Source organism: Lepidochelys kempii, chromosome 23 (assembly GCF_965140265.1).
Source record: "Lepidochelys kempii isolate rLepKem1 chromosome 23, rLepKem1.hap2, whole genome shotgun sequence".
Classification (NCBI taxonomy): Eukaryota; Metazoa; Chordata; order Testudines; family Cheloniidae; genus Lepidochelys; species Lepidochelys kempii.
In genome coordinates this window covers 6,332,110-6,349,784 of record NC_133278.1, presented here as the reverse complement: position 1 = coordinate 6,349,784, position 17,675 = coordinate 6,332,110, and the positions used below count along the sequence as shown (strand labels likewise).

The window sequence follows — 17,675 nt, the reverse complement described above, 5'->3', positions numbered from 1 at the left end:
CAGGAGTCCTGGCTCCCCAGCTCTTTCTAGAGCTGCGAGACCCCAGTCCTTCCTCCTGCGGACTTGAGCCCTGTGTGCTGCGGTCCGCTGCCCCCTCCCCGGCTCCTGCCCGGGCTGCCAGCTCAGCGCAGAGGGAGCCAGCCCCGTTTCCTGCCGTCTGCAGCCCTCCGGCCTGGGGGTCATTTCCTGGTCTCAGTCGGCGCCTCCGGAGCTTGGGGATGTGACTCACGGGCTCCCTGCCCCCCAGGGTCCCAGTGCCATGCCAGCAGGGCTCCTGTCCTGCTGCTGGGGGACAGCCTCTGGGCAGGGCTCCTAGCCTCAGGACCTGTGTGGCACTGGGCACAACAGGTGCTCTGCCCATTGCTGGCCTGGGCACAGCTGGCGTCTGAGCCAGGCAGGAAGCTGCAGAGGGGCGACCTGGTTTCCCATTTGTCTAGAGGCCTCTATGGGGCACCCCAAGGTGTTGAGCCCCACGGGGCTGTGGTATGTGTGTGTGGGGGGGGCTGCAATTGTGCCTGTTAGACACAAACAGGGGGAGACATGGCAGAGTTTTCGCCGTTCGATCCCCGGGTGTGTGCTGGAAAACGGGTTCGCTCCGTGTCGTTCCCCCACCCCCCACACACACACACTTGGTGTTTCCCCGGAGAGCTTTGCTGGCCTCTGGGCGAGTCCGAACAAGGAGAGTTCCTGCCCCACAGGCTTGGCTGGGAGCTCTGGCAGGCCTTGGGGGGAAGCAGAGCCTGGAGTGCTGCCTGCCCCGATCGCAGGGCGCAGACGTGAGGCCTACGCTGCCTACGTTATGGTATGGCCGCGGCAGCGCTGTGATGTGGGCAGTGTCCTCACGCTCCATTGCTGGGGGCGAGCTCTCCCGGCGATCAAAAATAATCACCCCGAACGAGGGGGGGGGGTCGCTGTATCGCCATAAAGCGCTGTCCATGTCGCATGCTTTTTCACACCCCCGAACGACTAAAGTTTTAGTGCCGAAAGTGGCTGTGTGGACACAGCCTTAGCTCCAGGGACGGGCAAGAAGGGGCTGGGAAGGGCTTGTCCTTCCCTAGGCTCCTCGCTGTTCACCAGCTGGGTTTTCTAAGTGCTCTAAAATCCACCGGCTGACTTGATGGCTGTGATCTATGGGTGCAGGCCGGTCCCTACCCAGCTCTGGCGGGGGAGTGGGGTCTAGTGGTTAGAGTTGGCAGAGACCTGGAGTCAGGACAACCGGGTTCCTTTCTTGGCTTAGGGAAGTGGGGGCAATTGGTTAAAGGAGGAGGGCTCAAAGCCAGGACTCCTGGGTTCTGGCCCCAGCTCTGAGAGCGGCGTGGGGTCTGGTGGTTAGAGTGGGGGGCTGGGAGCTCCAGCTCTGAGAGGGGAGTGGTCCCAATCTGGGGTTCTTGGAGCCAAGCGTTCCCAAGAGATGGCGCCTTGTGGCAAAACAGAAAGGACACCAGGGTTCTGCAGATCTTATCACGCCTGTGTGCACACCCAGGGCTCAGACTCTGGCTCCGACCCTCCCCTGTGAGGAATTCAGGCCTCGTCCAGACTGCCCCTGGGACGCTCTCCGGATATGGGCACCCGAATGTGCGGAGATGACCCTGCAGCGCGGCCCCACTGGAAATCAGCCAAGGTCCCAGTCACCTGCACCCCAAATTGAGGGCCCCTTTGGATCTGGGGGCAGCTGAGGCTGGCTCAGCTGGGGGCTGTGCTGGGGTCAGTGAGGCTTCTCCCCTCCAGGGCATGTAGGGAATTCCCATTTGTGGGGCTCAGGTACCAGTGATGGGCCCTACGCTCCCCGCCCCCCACCAACAAACACCCACACAAGGGGGAGGTGAGAGCAGCTGGAGACAGCTTGGCTGAGGGGTGGGGGATTGGGAGCACCCAGGGACTCGCAGCAACTGTAGCCGACCCCTGACGGGGGGGCGTGTCTGGGCGCAGATGTGCGTACATGAGCGTGTGGCATGTTTGTGCTTGTGCCCTGGGCATGTCCACATGAGCATAAACCACGCATCTCCGCACCCGTCCTGCCCCATAGCCCGGCATGGCTCAGTGCGGGAAGCTCCACACCCGTCCTGCCCCATAGCCCGGCATGGCTCAGTGCGGGCATCTCCGCACCCGTCCTGCCCCATAGCCCGGCATGGCTCAGTGCGGGCATCTCCGCACCCGTCCTGCCCCATAGCCCGGCATGGCTCAGTGCGGGCATCTCCGCACCCGTCCTGCCCCATAGCCCGGCATGGCTCAGTGCGGGCATCTCCGCACCCGTCCTGCCCCATAGCCCGGCATGGCTCAGTGCGGGCATCTCCGCACCCGTCCTGCCCCATAGCCCGGCATGGCTCAGTGCGGGCATCTCCGCACCCGTCCTGCCCCATAGCCCGGCATGGCTCAGTGCGGGAAGCTCCACACCCGTCCTGCCCCATAGCCCGGCATGGCTCAGTGTGGGCATCTCCGCACCCGTTCTGCCCCATAGACCGGCATGGCTCAGTGCGGGCATCTCCGCACCCGTCCTGCCCCATAGCCCGGCATGGCTCAGTGCGGGCATCTCCGCACCCGTCCTGCCCCATAGCCCGGCATGGCTCAGTGCGGGCAGCTCCACACCTGTCCTGCCCCATAGCCCGGCATGGCTCAGTGCGGGCATCTCCGCACCCGTCCTGCCCCATAGCCTGGCATGGCTCAGTGCGGGCTGCTACCTGCCCATAGCTCAGGTGGCTCAGTGCTGGCTGCTCTCTGCCCCTGTCCTGCCCCATAACCCAGGTGGCTTAGTGAGGGCTACTTCCCCCCCCATCCTGCCCCATAGCCCAGACAGCTCAGTGCCCACAGCACCCTGCCCCCTAGCCCCAGGCGGCTCCGTGGGGGTGGCTCCCTGCCCCATAACCCCAGGCGGCTCAGCGCTGGCTGCTCCCCGCCCCTGTCCTGCCCCAAGGGAGGGCGGGGCCGGCTCGCTGCCCAGGAGTTCCCGGAGCTGCTCGCCCAGCCCCAGCGGTCAAAGGGACGGTGGCGACCGGTGGCGCCGGGTGGCCACCTGCCGAGCCGGACGCGGGGGGCCCCGGCCGTAGGGGCCGCTCTCAGAGGCGCGATGCAGACCCAGGTACCGGCTCCACACTGCTCGGGGCGAGGGTTGGGGCAGCGGGGACCGTCGCAGGGCCACACCCGCGATGGGCTCCCGAGGGGCCGGGCCGGGCCGGGCTGGGGGGTTGCAGCCGCTCGGGGTGCCCGGGAGCTCCCCACCCCGTGCCGCTGCTTCAGCCTGGGGTCACGGTGTCAGGGGCTGGGGGCTCCCCGGGGGGCGCTGACGGCGGGGGCTCTGTGCCGGCTTGGGGGGGATCAGGGGGGCTCTGTGCAGGCCTGGACCTGTGTGTGTGGGCTCTGTTTTGGTCGGGGTTGAGAGGGGTTCAGGGGGGGCTGTGTTCTGGCTGGAGGGGGTGCGGGAGGGGGATTCGGGGGGGCTGTGTGCTGGCTGGAGGGGGTGCGGGAGGGGGATTCGGGGGGGCTGTGTGCTGGCTGGACGGGGTGCGGGAGGGGGATTCGGGGGGGCTGTGTGCTGGCTGGGGGTGCGGGAAGGGGGCTCAGGGGGGCTGTGTGCAGGACTAGGGGAGAGGAGGATGGGGCTCTGTGCTGGCCTGAGCTGTGGGGGGGCTCTGTTTTGGTCTGGGTTGAGAAGGGCTGTGTGCTGGCTGGGTGGTGCGGGAGGGAGTTCAGGGGGGCTGTGTGCTGGTCTGAGGGTGAGGGGGCGTTCAGGGGGCTGTGTGCTGGCTGGGGGGCAGGGGAGGGGTTCAGGGGCTCTGGGCTGGCCTGGCAGCCCCGGGGGCATAGGGGGCTGAGCTGTCGGAAGCTCCAGGTGTCTCCTCCTGAGTTCAGAGGTTTGTTGCTGACCCTGATGGGACCAGCTCCCGGGGGGAGGGGTTTGGGGGTGGGAAGTCCGGGATTAGCTGGATGCAGTTTTATCTCCATGCGGGCGCCCTCCACCCCCGGTGCAGGGCTTAGCAGGCCAGTGCCAAGCACAAGGAGTCGGGTCCATTGATGCCTTCCCCTCGCACGGCCACGTACACCAGTGCCCACTCTCCTGCCTGGGATTCTTCCTGGGGCAAGTGGCTTCAGAAGGTGAGGGCCAGGAGCGTGGCTGGGCTGATGCAGAGCCGTGGCCAGCTGGGCTGTGGCTTGGCATGCGGCCAGGCTGTGCCAGTTGGCAACACCATAAATTAGCCTGTGCTGGATCCTGTCGCAGTCAGTGCCCAGAAAAGCCTCCTCCTGCCACTCCTCCCCTGCAGGGCTGGGCTCTGCTCTCGGCCCGGGCAGAGGCAGGTGCCCAAGGCCACTGCGGAGCCTGCGGGCAGAGCAGGGCAAAGTCCTGTGCTCAGGCCTGGCGCTCGGGCATCAATCTGCTGTCTTCAGTATAGATGGGCACCGGCTCACAGAAGCCCTTTGTCCCCTGCGTGGCTGGGGCCCCCAGGGTGTTTGCTCTGCTCCCAGGGAGTGGCAGTTTCGCTTTTGTCTTGGCTGCCTATAGAGTGGGGAAGGGGGGCATTTCTCCCTTGGAAATGGAGGCAGAACTCAGCTCCCCCCAGCGTTCCCCGGCCCAGTCGCCCAGTGCTTGTCAGCCTCCCCCAGCAGGCCGAGCTCGCCAGGCACCGCCCTGGGCATGGCTGGCATCCCATCTGCCTCTCCCCAACAGCCCTGGCAGAACTGGGGGTAAGGGGGAGATCAGCCCCCATGGAATCTGGTTCTCTTTGCCACTGGGCCTTGCTCAGCCCCCCAACCCTGGGCAAGCAACTCCCCCTCTGGGCCTCCATCTGGCCCTGGGCGAAAGAGGGGCGCTCCTGCCCAGGCGAGGAGCTTGGAGATCGAGGGTTGAGAAGCCCCGTACTAGGGTTATTAGAACCGCTGTTGTCTGAAAGTTCACCCAGACCTTGGGGGTGGGGTTGGGGGGCTCAGCCTCCCGGTTGTGCATTTGAGGTGCACGGGGAGGCTGCAGCTGTGCTGGGTCCGGTGGTGATGAGCATCTGTGAAAGGGGTTGGAAGAATCCACGTTCCCGGTAGGGCAGCTCTAGCTCCCAATCTGAGTCCGGCCTGTGTATCTCTGCGGGCTGGAGGTGTGGGGGTGTGCGTGTGCAGAGAGAAGGGTGTGGAAAGGGGGCTGGCGGTGCAGAGAGGTGTGTGGGGCGGGGCAGTGTCAGAGACAGACTTAGTTTGTCTCTCGCACTCCAGTACAAAGAATTCTTGTGACCTGCTCTCCCCCCCGCCAGTGTTTGCAGCAGATCTTTGCTGTTCAGCTGAATGGACCCCTTGGGCCTTTGCTTTGTCTCCCAGAAATTCCCTTCCCATGTGGCTGATCCTTGTCTACATGGGAGAGTCTGACCAGTTCTACAGGTGTAACTAGGCCCTGCCTAGCCAGGGAAATGACCTAGAATGGCCCTTGCGGAGTCCGTCCCCTCCTCCCTGCCCCCCACCCCCGCCCCACACAGGAGCACCTGGGTTTGGTTTATCTCAACCTCCTTCCCCAGGGATATGAGCTCAGGGCTTGTCTACACCAGAAACTCGTCCCAGTGTAGTGAAAGCCGTCCAGCCCTGTGAGGATGAGGGCAGTTATACTGGGATAATGTGTTGGGCCTGGCAGAGTTGTTGCCATGCTGGATGGGGAGGGAGTTCTCCCTTTGTCCCAGTGTCGGGATGTGCCCGACTAAGTTGGTGAAAATCAGCCCTGAACCCATGTGGTTGCACTGGGACAGACACTGCATGTGGAGCAGGGATACACTGAGACGGTGTCCTCAGTGTAGCCTCATCGATAGACTCATTCCTGTTCCTGGCTCTGCCACTGGCCTGCTGTGTTACCCAGGGCAAGTCACTTTGCCCCTCGGTGCCTCAGTTTCCCCACCTGGGGATAATGACACCGACCTACTTTGGGTAGCACGTTGAAACCAACTGTTGACGAGCTGTATGGGTGCGAAGAGCATCCCCAGGGATGGCACCGTCTGAGTGGGTCACTTTAAATTCACACCTGCAGCAAACACTTCCCACGTAGCCCAGGCTTGAGCTACAGGGTGGGGGCTCCTGAAATGTGGGCAGTTCCCAGGCTGGGCTCACACCACCACCGGACACTGCACTGGGAACCCCTGGGCCCAGGCTTACCCCTCTGCCAGCGTCTCATCTCCCCTGGGAGCACCACACAGGGCAGGAGCCCCCTCCTTGGGGGTGAGGAAGAGAGACAGCTGGGTTGGGTGCCCTGGCCCGCCTATGTACCCAGCACTTCTCCCCTCAGAGATAACAGCTAGTCCTGACATGCCAGTGCCCGCAGTCTGGGTGATGGTGCTGAGGGGCCAGGGTTCAAACCCAACCACAAGACGGGGGCGGGGGACAGATGCACATACAGGATTTTGTTTTTACCTCTGTCTTTTCAAAGCCAAACCCAGTCCTCGGAAATGGAAGGGAGGGGACCAGGAGGCTGATGCCAGGAGGAGACCCAGAGGCTGGTGGGGGTAGGGAGTGGAACAGGACGATGAGGTTGATGGTGGGGGGCGGAATGGGATCATGAGGCTGAGGGGAGGGGACAAAGAGGTGGAAGCGAGGGGAGGGGAACCATGAGGCGGGTGGGGGGCGGGGACCAGGAGATTGATGCGGGAGGGGACCAGGAGGCTGATGGTGGCTGAAGGGACTAGGAGGCTGATGGGGGGCGGGCGGGGGGAGGAGGAGACCATGAGGCAGCCTGCAATGGCATGTGGCCCAGCCTTGTCTGCTCTTAGGTAATATCCCCAATGGCTGGACATGGGGCGCTAGACGGGGAGGGCTCTGAGCTACTACAGAGAATCCTTTCCCAGCTGTCCAGCTGGTGGGTCTGAGTGCCAGAGGTGGGGTCAGGAAGGAATTCCCCCCCCCTCCCCAGGTCAGATGGGCAGAGGCCCTGGGGGGGGTTTCCTCTTCTCCTGCAGCCTGGGACATGGGTCACTTGCAGGTTTGAACTCGTGCCAATGGTGGATCTGCTGAGACGTGATTCATTTTGGGAGCCAAGGACATCAGTGACTCCACCTGAGGTTCTGGGGTACCGTGGGCGGGGGGGGGGGGGGGGGAGAGGATCTGTGGCCGGATAGACGAGAAGCTCTGGCTGTGGAGGAGGCAAAGTCAACTTAGGGAAGCCTGACTGACAGTTTCCTGGGCAATCCCCCCGCCATTGTGCATACAGAGAGCGCGGTCTTTTAAGAAAAAGGCCCCAGAGCAGGAACTGAAAAATCGGTTAATTGCCAGTAGGGTGACCAGATAGCGAGTGTGAAAAATCAGGACAGGGTGGGGGGTAATAGGCCTCTATATAAGAAAAAGCCCCAAATATCGGGACGGTGCCTGTAAAATCGAGACATCTGGTCACCCTGATTGCCAATGATAAGGAAGCAGACCCAGCGAAAATGCTTGCAGTGAACTTGAACAAAAGAACTTGAACAAAAGCAAAAAATAGCTGATATGGAAGGAGAAGCTGCTGAAAGAGAACGCCGGTGTTTTGAACGTGAACAAAGAATGGCATATATTCGACTGCAGGAACTAGAAGCTAAGGCAGAAATGGACAGACTTAAGCTCCAAATCAAAAGAATAAAGGACCAACAGGAACCGACTGTATCATCCTGGAAAGCCAGCTCCTCTCAACAACAGAGATGGGGATAGAATCTATCCAGTTGGTACATTGTTTGACTCTAAGCAGTGGTCTGGGTGTAACCCAATTTACCCCAACACTGCCACCTTTTATGTAAATGCTTTTACTGTGAGCTCAGGTGAAGGTAACCCCATAACTTGTGCAGAGAATGTAAAAGTCAATGGTAAAGCTGTTTAGGGCAAATTACAGCTTCTAACGTCACTCTTGTTAAAGCGGATCTTGTCAAAGAGGAGGATTATTTACCAAATCAGAGTGTGAATAGTGTAATCCCCTATGAGTTTGCTGTAAGTGTGCCTTTAGCCAGAATCTATCTTGAATGGAATGGCATTACACATGAAGTGTAAGGAAGTTATTGCCTAAGGATCGGGGATGATATTAAAGCTTTGTTCAGTCAAGTTGACATAAATCAGTCACAGCAAAGAAATAATCCTGAACCTGTCTACACTACGGGCAAGGATTTGCCTACAGAGGGTTTCTCCAAATGTTTTGTCTGAGGAAGATGGCTGTTTGTCTGTGCAAAGAAGCAGTGTATATGTGGAAAACATTTCTGAGTGTCTGTCTGGTATCTCAGAAGTGAATCTGGCATTAGATAAGGCTCAGGGAAATGTTTCTCTAGAGCAAATTAAAGCTGGTGATCAGGTTAAAGCCCAAACTGAGGAAGGAAGGGGGACAGTCTTGGTGAGTGATACACTGTTGGCTAGCAAAGCTTGGGAAAGTAAGCCTGGCCCAGGTAAAAGTGATGTGCTTAAAGTAGCTCCGTGTAGTAAGACAGTAGTTGTGAAAACAGCAGCTCATCTGTTAAAGGAGGGGACGGCAAAGAGAGTTTAGATGAGCCTAGGCAGCCTTCTGAGCTGGTGGCTTTGTCTAGCTAGTCAGGTGAGGTTAGTGGAATATGAGCATCCCTACACCTTACCTGTTACCTGGGTGGAGAATTGTGACAGTGAAGGAAACGTTCCTGTGTCTGTCAGGGGTATTGACTTGCCTATGGAGGGAGCTACCCTGGTCTCCAAGCAGTTGTCTGTGAACAGCCCTGTGTGCTGGGACAAGGGAATCATAGAATATCAGGGTTGGAAGGGACCTCAGGAGGTCATCTAGTCCAACCCCCTGCTCAAAGCAGGACCGATCCCCAATTAAATCATCCCAGCCAGGGCTTTGTCAAGCCTGAAATGAGATCCCAAGCTGTTTGGCTGTTAAAGGGGAATGTTTCTCCAGCTCTTTTCTGTTTGTAGAGCAGACAGAAAAAGCCTGTCAGCCTATGATGGTTGAAAATGTATCCGTTGACCCAGAGTTGATTCTGGATACAACTGAAGCCCAGGAAGGAAGTGGTCCTGAATTTGTGTAGGTACTGTGCACAGCAGGGTGTATTGGTGAGGGGGGCTGCCTAGAGTGGGACAGGAGTGTGGCATGGCATGGGGTGGGGGCACATGGGATGGGTGTGCATGGAGGATCATATGGGGTACACAGTGTGATCGATATGGCAGGCGTGGGATGGGCGTACATGGTGTGTGATGCGGCATATCGTGTGGGTTGAGGGTATGCTGGGTGATTGGGGGTACAGGGCAAGTGCAGTGGGGTACAGGGCATGTGTGGTATAGGGTGTGCAATGGGGTACAAGGCATGTGTGATACAGGGTACAAGGTGTGCGATGGGGTATAGCGTTTGTGGGGTACAGGACGTGTGACGGTACAGGGTATGTGAGATACAGGGTACAGGACGTGCGATGGAGTACAGGGTACAAGGCATGTGCGATACCGGGTACAGAGCGTGCGATGGGGTACAGGGTACGTACAGGCTAATGCGAGGGGGAAAGGAGTCCAGGGGAGCTGGCTGTATTTTAAAGAAGCCTGATTGATGGCACAGGAACAAACCATTCTGAAGTGCAGAAAGAATAGCAAATATGGCAGGCGACCAGCTTGGCTTAACAGAGAAATCTTCGGTGAGCTTAAACACAAAAAGGAAGCTTACAAGAAGTGGAAACTTGGACAGATGACGAGGGAGGAGTATAAAAATATTGCTCAAGCGTGCAGGAGTGAAATCAGGAAGGCCAAAGTACAATTGGAGCTGCAGCTAGCAAGGGATGTGAAGGGTAACAAGAAGGGTTTCTACAGGTATGTTCGCAACAAGAAGGTGGTCAGGGAAAGTGTGGGACCCTTACTGAATGGGGGAGGCAACCTAGTGACACATGATGTGGAAAAAGCTGAAGTACTTAAAAATATATATATGTAATTTGGAATGCCAAAAAAGAATTGGAAGAACAGCTAGCCAAAGACAAAAAAAAATTTTGCTATTACTTTTTGAAACTACATCAGAAGCAGGAAGTCTGCTAAACAACCAGTGAGGCCACTGGACGATCGAGATGCTAAAGGAGCACTCAAGGATGATAAAGCCATTGCAGAGAAACTAAATGAATTCTTTGCATCCGTCTTTATGGCTGAGGATGTGAGGGAGATTCCCAAATCTGAGCCATTCTTTTTAGGTGACAAATCTGAGGAACTGTCCCAGATTGAGGTGTCACTAGAGGAGGTTTTGGAACAAATTGATAAACTAAACAGTAATAAGTCACCAGGGCCAGATGGTATCACCCAAGAGTTCTGATGGAACTCAAATGTGAAATTGCAGGACTACTAACTGTCATCTGTAACTTATCATTTAAATCAGCTTCTGTACCTAATGACTGGAGGATAGTTAATGTGACACCAATTTTTAAAAAGGGCTCCAGAGATAACCCCAGCAATTACAGGCCAGTAAGCCTCATTTCAGTATCGGGCAAACTGGTTGAAACTATAGTAAAGAACAAAATTGTCAGACATATAGATGAACATAATTTGTTGGGGAAGAGTCAGCATGGTTTTTATAAAAGTAAATCATGCCTCACCAATCTCCTAGAATTCTTTGGTCAACAACCATGTGGACAAGGGGGATACAGTGGATATAGTGGATTTAGATGTTCTCTGAAAACATCCACTCAGCGTGCAGCGGCAGTCAAAAAAGCCAACAGAATGTTGGGAATCATTAAGAAAGGGATAGATAATAAGACAGAAAATATCATATTGCCTCTATATAAATCCATGGTACGCCCACATCTTGAATACTGCATACAGATGTGGTTGCCCCATCTCACAAAAGATATATTAGAATTGGAAAAGGTTCAGAAAAGGGCAACAAAAATGATTAGGGGTATGGAACAGCTGTTGTATAAGGAGAGATTAATAAGACTGGGACTTTTCAGTTTGGAAAAGAGACAACTAAGGCGGGATATGATAGAGGTCTATAAAATCATGACTGGTGTAGAGAAAGTAAATAAGGAAGTTTTGTTTACTCTGTCTCATAACACAAAAGCTAGGGGCCACCAAACGAAATTAATAGGCAGCAGGTTTTAAAACAAACAAAAGGAAATATTTTTTCACATAACGCACAGTCAACTTGTGGAACTCCTTGCCAAAGGATGTTGTGAAGGCCAAGACTATAATAGGGTTAAAAAAAGATCTAGATAAATTCATGGAGGATAGGTCCATCAATGGCTATTAGCCAGGATGGGCAGGGATGGTGTCCCTAGCCTCTGTTTGCCAGAAGCTGGGAATGGGTGATGGGATGTATCACTTGATTATTACCTGTCCTGTTCATTCCCTCAGGGGCACGTGGCATTGACCATTGTTGGAAGACAGGATGCTGGGCGAGATGGACCTTTGGTCTGACCCAGTGTGGCCATTCTTATGTTCTTACTCAATGCTTTTTTTGCCTCCATCTTTACAGACAAGGTCAGCTCCCAGACAGCTGCCCTAGGCAGCACAGTATGGGGAGGAGGTGAGGAGCCCTCAGTGGTGAAAGAACAGGTTAAGGACTATCTAGAAAAGCTGGATATGCACAAGTCCATGGGGCCGGACGCAATGCATCCGAGGGTGCTGAGGGAGTTGGCTGATGTGATTGCAGAGAAACACCTGGCGATCGGGGGAGGTCCTGGACGATTGGAAAAAGGCAAATATAGTGCCCATCTTTAAAAAAGGGAAGAACGAGAATCAGTCACTGGAAAAATCATGGAGCAGGTTCTCAAGGAATCCATTTTGAACCACTTGGAGGAGAGGAAGGTGTTGACTGTTCCTGATCGTGGATTCACTAAGGGCAAGTCATGCCTGACCAACCTGATTGCCTTCTATGATGAGATAACTGGCTCTGGATATGGGAAAAGTGGTGGTCGTGATATATCTTGACTTTGGCAAAGCTTTTGATACGGTCTCCCAGAGTATTCTTGCCAGCAAGTTAAAGAAGTATGGGCTGGATGAATGGACTAAAGGTGGCTAGAAAGCTGGCTAGATCGTCAGGCTCAACAGGTAGTGATGAATGACTCCATGTCTAGTTGGCAGCCGGTATCAAGCGGAGTGCCCCAGGGATCGGTCCTGGGGCCGGTTTTGTTCAACATCTTCATTAATTATATGGATGATGGGATGGATTGCTTCCTCAGCAAGTTCGCAGATGACACTAAGCTGGGGGGAGAGGTGGATATGCTGGAGGGTAGGGATAAGGTCCAGAGTGACCTAGACAAATTGGAGGATTGGTGCAAAAGAACTCTGCTGAGGTTCAACAAGGACAAGTGCAGAGTCCTGCACTTAGGATGGAAGAATCCCAGGCACTGCTACAGGCTGGGGACCGATTGGCTAAGCGGCAGTTCTGCAGAAAAGGACTTGGGGATTACAGTGGACGAGAAGCTGGATATGAGTCAGTAGTGTGCCCTTGTTGCCAAGAAGGCTAACGGCATATTGGGCTGCATTAGTAGGAGCATTGCCAGCAGATCGAGGGAAGTGATTATTCCCCTCTATTCGGCACTGGTGAGGCCTCATCTGGAGTACTGTGTCCAGTTTTGGGCCCCCCACTACAGAAAAGATGTGGACAAATTGGAGAGAGTCAAGTGCAGGGCAACAAAAATGATCAGGGGGCTGGAGCACATGACTTACGAGGAGAGGCTGAGGGAACTGGGCTTGTTTAGTCTGCAGAAGAGAAGAGTGAGGGGGGATTTGATAGCAGCCTTCAACTACCTGAAGGTGGGTTCCAAAGAGGATGGAGCTTGGCTGTTCTCAGTGGTGGCAGGTGACAGAACAAGGAGCAATGGTCTCAAGTTGCAGTGAGGGAGATGTAGATTGGATATGAGGAAACACTATTTCACTAGGAGGGTGGTGAAGCACTGGAATGGGTTACCTCAGGAGGTGGTGGAATCTCCATCCTTCGAGGTTTTTAAGGTCAGACTTGACAAAGCCCTGGCTGGGATGATTTAGTTGGAGTTGGTCCTGCTTCGAGCAGAGGGTTGGACTAGATGACCTCCTGAGGTCCCTTCCAACCTGATCTTCTCTGTTTCTATGATATGGGATACAGGGTGTGCAATGGAGTACAGGGCATGGGGTACAGGGTATGTGCGATACAGGGGACAGGGCATGCCATGGTGGTATATGTCGCTAGGCAGTGGTTGGGTGTTCCGTGTCCCCAGCTGCTTCTCCTCCCGTGGCACTGGGATCCCCGCGTCCCGCACTCGGGGCCTGACCCTGTCTCCTGTGTTGCCAGGTCCCAGGCAGTGGCGGCCATGCCGGTCCTTAAGAACCCCTACAAATTGAAGATGGCCAAGACCAACAGGGCGCCAGGCGGCACTGGGGAGCTGATCCTGGCCCAGGAGAGCAGCACCAACCCCTTCGAGGAGGACTTGGAGGAGAACTCGGGGGACTCCATCCTGGGGGACCAGAACCCCTTCCTGGAGGAGGCAGAGGAGCAGAGCGGTGGCTTTGAACGCAACCTCTTCAATGGCAGCCTGGACCGGCGCCGGGCAACACTAGAGAGGCTGGTGGGCCTTTCCCCCTTCCGGCTGGGCAAAGGCAAGAAAGGGGCGGGCAAGGAGAAGGCTCCCGCCGGGGACAAGGGGCCTGACCGGCGCTCCTTCCTGGGCCGCCTGCTGGAGGGGGAGCTGGGCCCCGGGGCCCCGGAGAAGCGGAAGGCGCGGCGCAGCTCCGAGGACTTCAGCCTCCTGCAGCGCTTGAACGGGCGACGCAAGGACAGCCCGGGCGGGCCGGAGAGCTGCCCGGCCGAGCGCGAGGGCGCCCCTGATGCCGGGAAGCGCATGACCTTCCTCAAGCTGGGCCTGGGGGGCCGGGCGCACCGGGCCTCGCTGGTGGACAAGACCAGCCCCCCCGAGGCCCCGGAGCCGGCGCGCGCCGCCCAGGAGGTGGAGACCGCCGCCAAGGCCCAGGAGCCTCTGTCAGGTGAGCCGGCGCGCGGCCGGGGGAACCGGGCCCTCCGTGCCGGGTGGGGAGCTGCAGCTGGGGGGCCCTGCCGCGAGGGGGGATGTGGGGAAGCGTGTGCCCAGGTACGTCCCGGGGAGGCAGCCTGCCCGACGGAGCTGCTGAAGGGCCGAGTCATGTCCCCAGGGCACCCCCTCCCCTGGACTGTGAGGAGCTGGGGGGGGGAGCCATAGATCTGCCCCCTGTCTGCCCCCCTGCTTCTCGCAGGCACTCCCCTGAGCCCCTGCAGCTACCCCCTCCCAAGAGCCTCAGCCCACGGGGGAGCTCCCTCCGGAGCTCCTCCCCCCCCAGCCTTGCTTCTTTCTGTCGTCGTCGTTCCCCCCCCCCCCCGCAATGCGCCCTGCCCGTGGGTGACAGGTCGGTCCCACTTCCCGGCTGGCCCCGGTGCTGAGAGGAGCTGCCGTGGTGAGGGCCCGTCGCAGGGCATCCTGTGCGCAGAGTGGGACCCTGGTGCCGGCCGTGACATACTCCCAGCTGAGATGTGTGTGGGTTCTAGTCCTGGCTCTGGGAGGGAGTCTAGTGGTTAGAGCAGGGGGCTAGGAGCCAGGACCCTGGGTTCTGTCCCTGGCTCTTGTGGCCTTGTGTATGTCCATTTGCCTCTCTGCCTCGGTTTCCCTATCTGCACAGTGGGCTCTTCCCAGGGCCCGGCTCGCTGTAGGGCATCGCTCTGCATGGGGTAAGTCTCGTCCCTGGGAGTGGGGTTCCCAGACGGGGCAGCCATGCTGTGACTAATGGTCCTTGGCAAAGCCTCTAAAACCACAGAGGTGCTGTGAGTGACACAGGACACAGCTGCATGGGATGGGCCCGGCAATGCCCTGGCTGGTGCCTGACCTGGGGCTCTGCCTGGGGGGAGCCCAGCCCCACTCCCAGGGTTGTGGGGAATGAGGCCCAGTGGGGAACTGGAAGATAACACGGCACCAGGGCCTGGAACAGCCAGTTCTGAGCAGATCCCTTATCACCCCATGGAGCCACCCTGTCTGCCCCCGGCTCCAGAGAGGCCCCATTGTCCCACCCTAGGGCACCAAACCTAGTGGATAGAGAGCAAACACCTACCAATTAGGGATCCTTTGAGATGCAAATCCCCCCTCCTCCACCCCCCCCACCCCCCGCCCGCCCTCTTGCATGTCTCTGCTTTAAAGCCAGCCGGTTCCTGGTTGCGGTCCCTGGGGGGATCCTTTGGCCATGAGACCCCGGTGCGACCCAGCACCCGGGGTGGAGGTGCTGGGACGCTGGTCTGAGGGGGGGGGGGTAGGGACCGATACAGATGCAGGGGGTTAGATCTCTACCTGTGGGTGGGGGGCTGCGGGAACAATTCTGAGGCTCCCCCTCCAAAAACCCTTGGAAAATTCAGAGTCAGGTGCTATGGATAATCTGAGATGGGCCGAGGAACCCTGCCCTTGGTGGCCATGCTGAGGGCCGCTTTGCCCCCTGGCGTCTGCGTCTCTCGGTCTCCCTGGGCCACGTTCCCAGCTGCCCTCTGCAGGGCTGGGTGTGGGATGTTTCTGTCCGAATGCCAGTGGAGCTTCCCCTGGCACGGTGCCGGGAGGGGTGTGGAATGAAGTCCTGCTGTGCCCCCGGGGCGGGCATCCCACAGAGCTCAGCGTGTGCCGCCCCATGGGAGGATCTGTCCCGCTGGGGGCGAGGTTTGGTGGGTGCAGGAGCTAGACCGGTGGGGAGCCAGTGAATCGGACGTGTTCTCGGAGCAGGCGGGCTGGGGGGGAAGCAGGAGATGACCCTGGTGTTCTGCTTTGCCAGGGCCTCATGGCGCTCGGTGTCCCTTTCCCTGCTGCAGGGCAAGGGCAGGTGGGGGGGTCACTTACAGGTCACAGAAGGGGGTCAGAGGTCACCGGAGAGCACCCCCTACCCCCCCCCCATGACTCTCCCATCCCTGTTCTCTGCTGCTGGCCGAGCGCCCCTTCCTGGCAGGGGAGGAGAAGCGAGGGTGCTGTCTGCTCCCCCGGCAGGCCCAGCACCCCATGTCACCAGCCCACCTGGGCTGGCTGTGGGTCCCAAGGGCTGGGCAGAGCTGTGCCCCCCAGGTGTTGGGCCGTGTGCTGTGTCCCTCACCCCAGCCAGGGGCCTTGCCTGCCCCCAACACTGTGTGGGTGCTCTGCCCCAGAGCCAGGTGGCTGGACACCATGAGGGCACAGTGGCCAGCCCCTGGCTGGGTTGGGGCTCGGCGTGGGGCGGCTCATGGCCACGTTTGTGGTCGTCCCCTGTCCAGCCCAGCCCAGCCAAGCTGTTGTTTGACTTATTGTTTCTGCTCCTGGCCTTCCCGGACACTGATCCAGCAGCCAGTGGGCCCCGGCAGATGGAGTGTCCTGCCCCACTGGGCCCATGGGACACAGAGGTGGGCAGTTCCCAGCCAGCGTGTGGGGCAGGGACCCATATGGGGGACGGAGTGTCTCTGCCAGCTGGGCACAGGGCCTGCCCTTCCTGCCTGTTCTACCCACCCCACTGGGCTGGGGTTGCTGGCTGCTGGCTCTTCAGCTGACCTCGAGGGCAGAGGGGCAGCCCTAGCAGGGGGAGGGGGGCAGCAAGGGGCACGTCTGGCTCCTACCCAGAGTCCAGGTTCTCCAGAAGGGCTGGGGCCAACGTAGAGCCAAGCTGGGGTTCTGCCTCCCGGCTCCGCTTCCCCCGCCGGGCGGAGTTTGCTCTGGGCAGATGGCCAGAGCTGGAGTGTGTGTGGGATTAGCGCTCCTGACCCACACCTCTTCTGTGTCCCCCCTACCACAGCTCTGCCAGTGCCCCTCACTCCTGACCCACAGCTCCCTGCTGTGCCAGCCCGGGGCCGACGCCCCTCACTCCCAACCCCGCCTGCCCCAGCCCTGGGCTTTCTGCCGGTGCCCCTCTCTCCTGACCCGCAGTCCCCGGCTGTGCCCGCCCGGGGCTCCCCTTCCCCCGGGGTCCGGGCTGACCTCTCTGCTCCGCTGCCCGCAGTGCTGGAGATCCTGAACCTGATCCAGCAGCGGGACCTGCTGGCAGCAGACCAGCACATCATCGAGCTGGAGGCGGAGTGCGGGCGGGAGGGCCCCCCGAGCGGCGAGGCCGGGGAGGGGGCCAAGGCCGGCAGCCGCAAGGCCAAGGACGTGGCGCTGCTCTACGAGGCCCTGCTGCAGCAGCTGTGGGCCGTGCTGGCCGAGGCCCTGGCGGCCCGGGGCACCTACCCGTCCCTGGAGCTGGTGGTGTGCGTGATCGAGCAGGAGGAGGCCGCGGACCGGCGGTGTCCGGAGGCGCAGGGGGGCGGCCCCGGGCCCCGGCCCCGGGCCATGCGCCGCAGGTGGGCCGAGGCGGTGAAGCGGGCGGTGGGCGAGCGGCTGGGCCAGTGCGCCGAGGACAGTGGTGGCCCCCTGGCGGGGCACGTGGAGCGCCTGACCCGCTGCCTGGTGGAGGACCTGAGCGCCTTCAGGAGCCACCTGCTGCCGGCGTATCCCCCCGAGTACCAGGCCCTGGGCGTCTACGCCCGCAGCTACCATGAGGGGCTGGCCCAGCTGCTGGGCAGCATCGCCCAGAGGAGCCTGTCCATCGCCGAGCTCTACTTCCTCTTGGACTGGCACAGCAACACCTACCCCAGGTGAGGGGGCGGGGCTGGCTCCCGGGGCGGGGCGGGGGGACGGGACGGCTCTGGGGTCAGTACCTGGCCTGGGGTGGGCCGGTACCTGGCACTGGGGGGTGGGGGGTAGGGGCGGGGCTGGTACCTGGCACTGGGGGCGAGGGGGGGTGGGGGGTAGGGGCGGGGCTGGTACCTGGCACTGGGGGCGGGGGGGCTGTACCTG

The 17,675-nt window shown here is 59.3% G+C and overlaps 1 protein-coding gene across 7 annotated transcripts in view; it reads left to right on the top strand.

Annotated features, from left to right (window-relative positions):
* The window catches only part of EXOC3L2 (exocyst complex component 3 like 2), a 41,647-nt gene that overhangs the window by 10,597 nt on the left and 13,375 nt on the right, over nt 1-17,675 (top strand). For 5 of the 7 annotated variants that reach the window (XM_073322231.1, XM_073322230.1, XM_073322233.1 and 2 more), the window contains exons 2-3: nt 13,172-13,860; nt 16,840-17,473. In XM_073322231.1, coding sequence (XP_073178332.1) covers nt 13,172-13,860; nt 16,840-17,473 — 1,323 coding nt within the window. Of the gene's footprint in view, nt 1-2,971; nt 3,077-11,374; nt 11,950-13,171; nt 13,861-16,839; nt 17,474-17,675 lie in introns of those variants that run through there. The other 2 variants (XM_073322234.1, XM_073322232.1) reach the window with 2 other exon arrangements.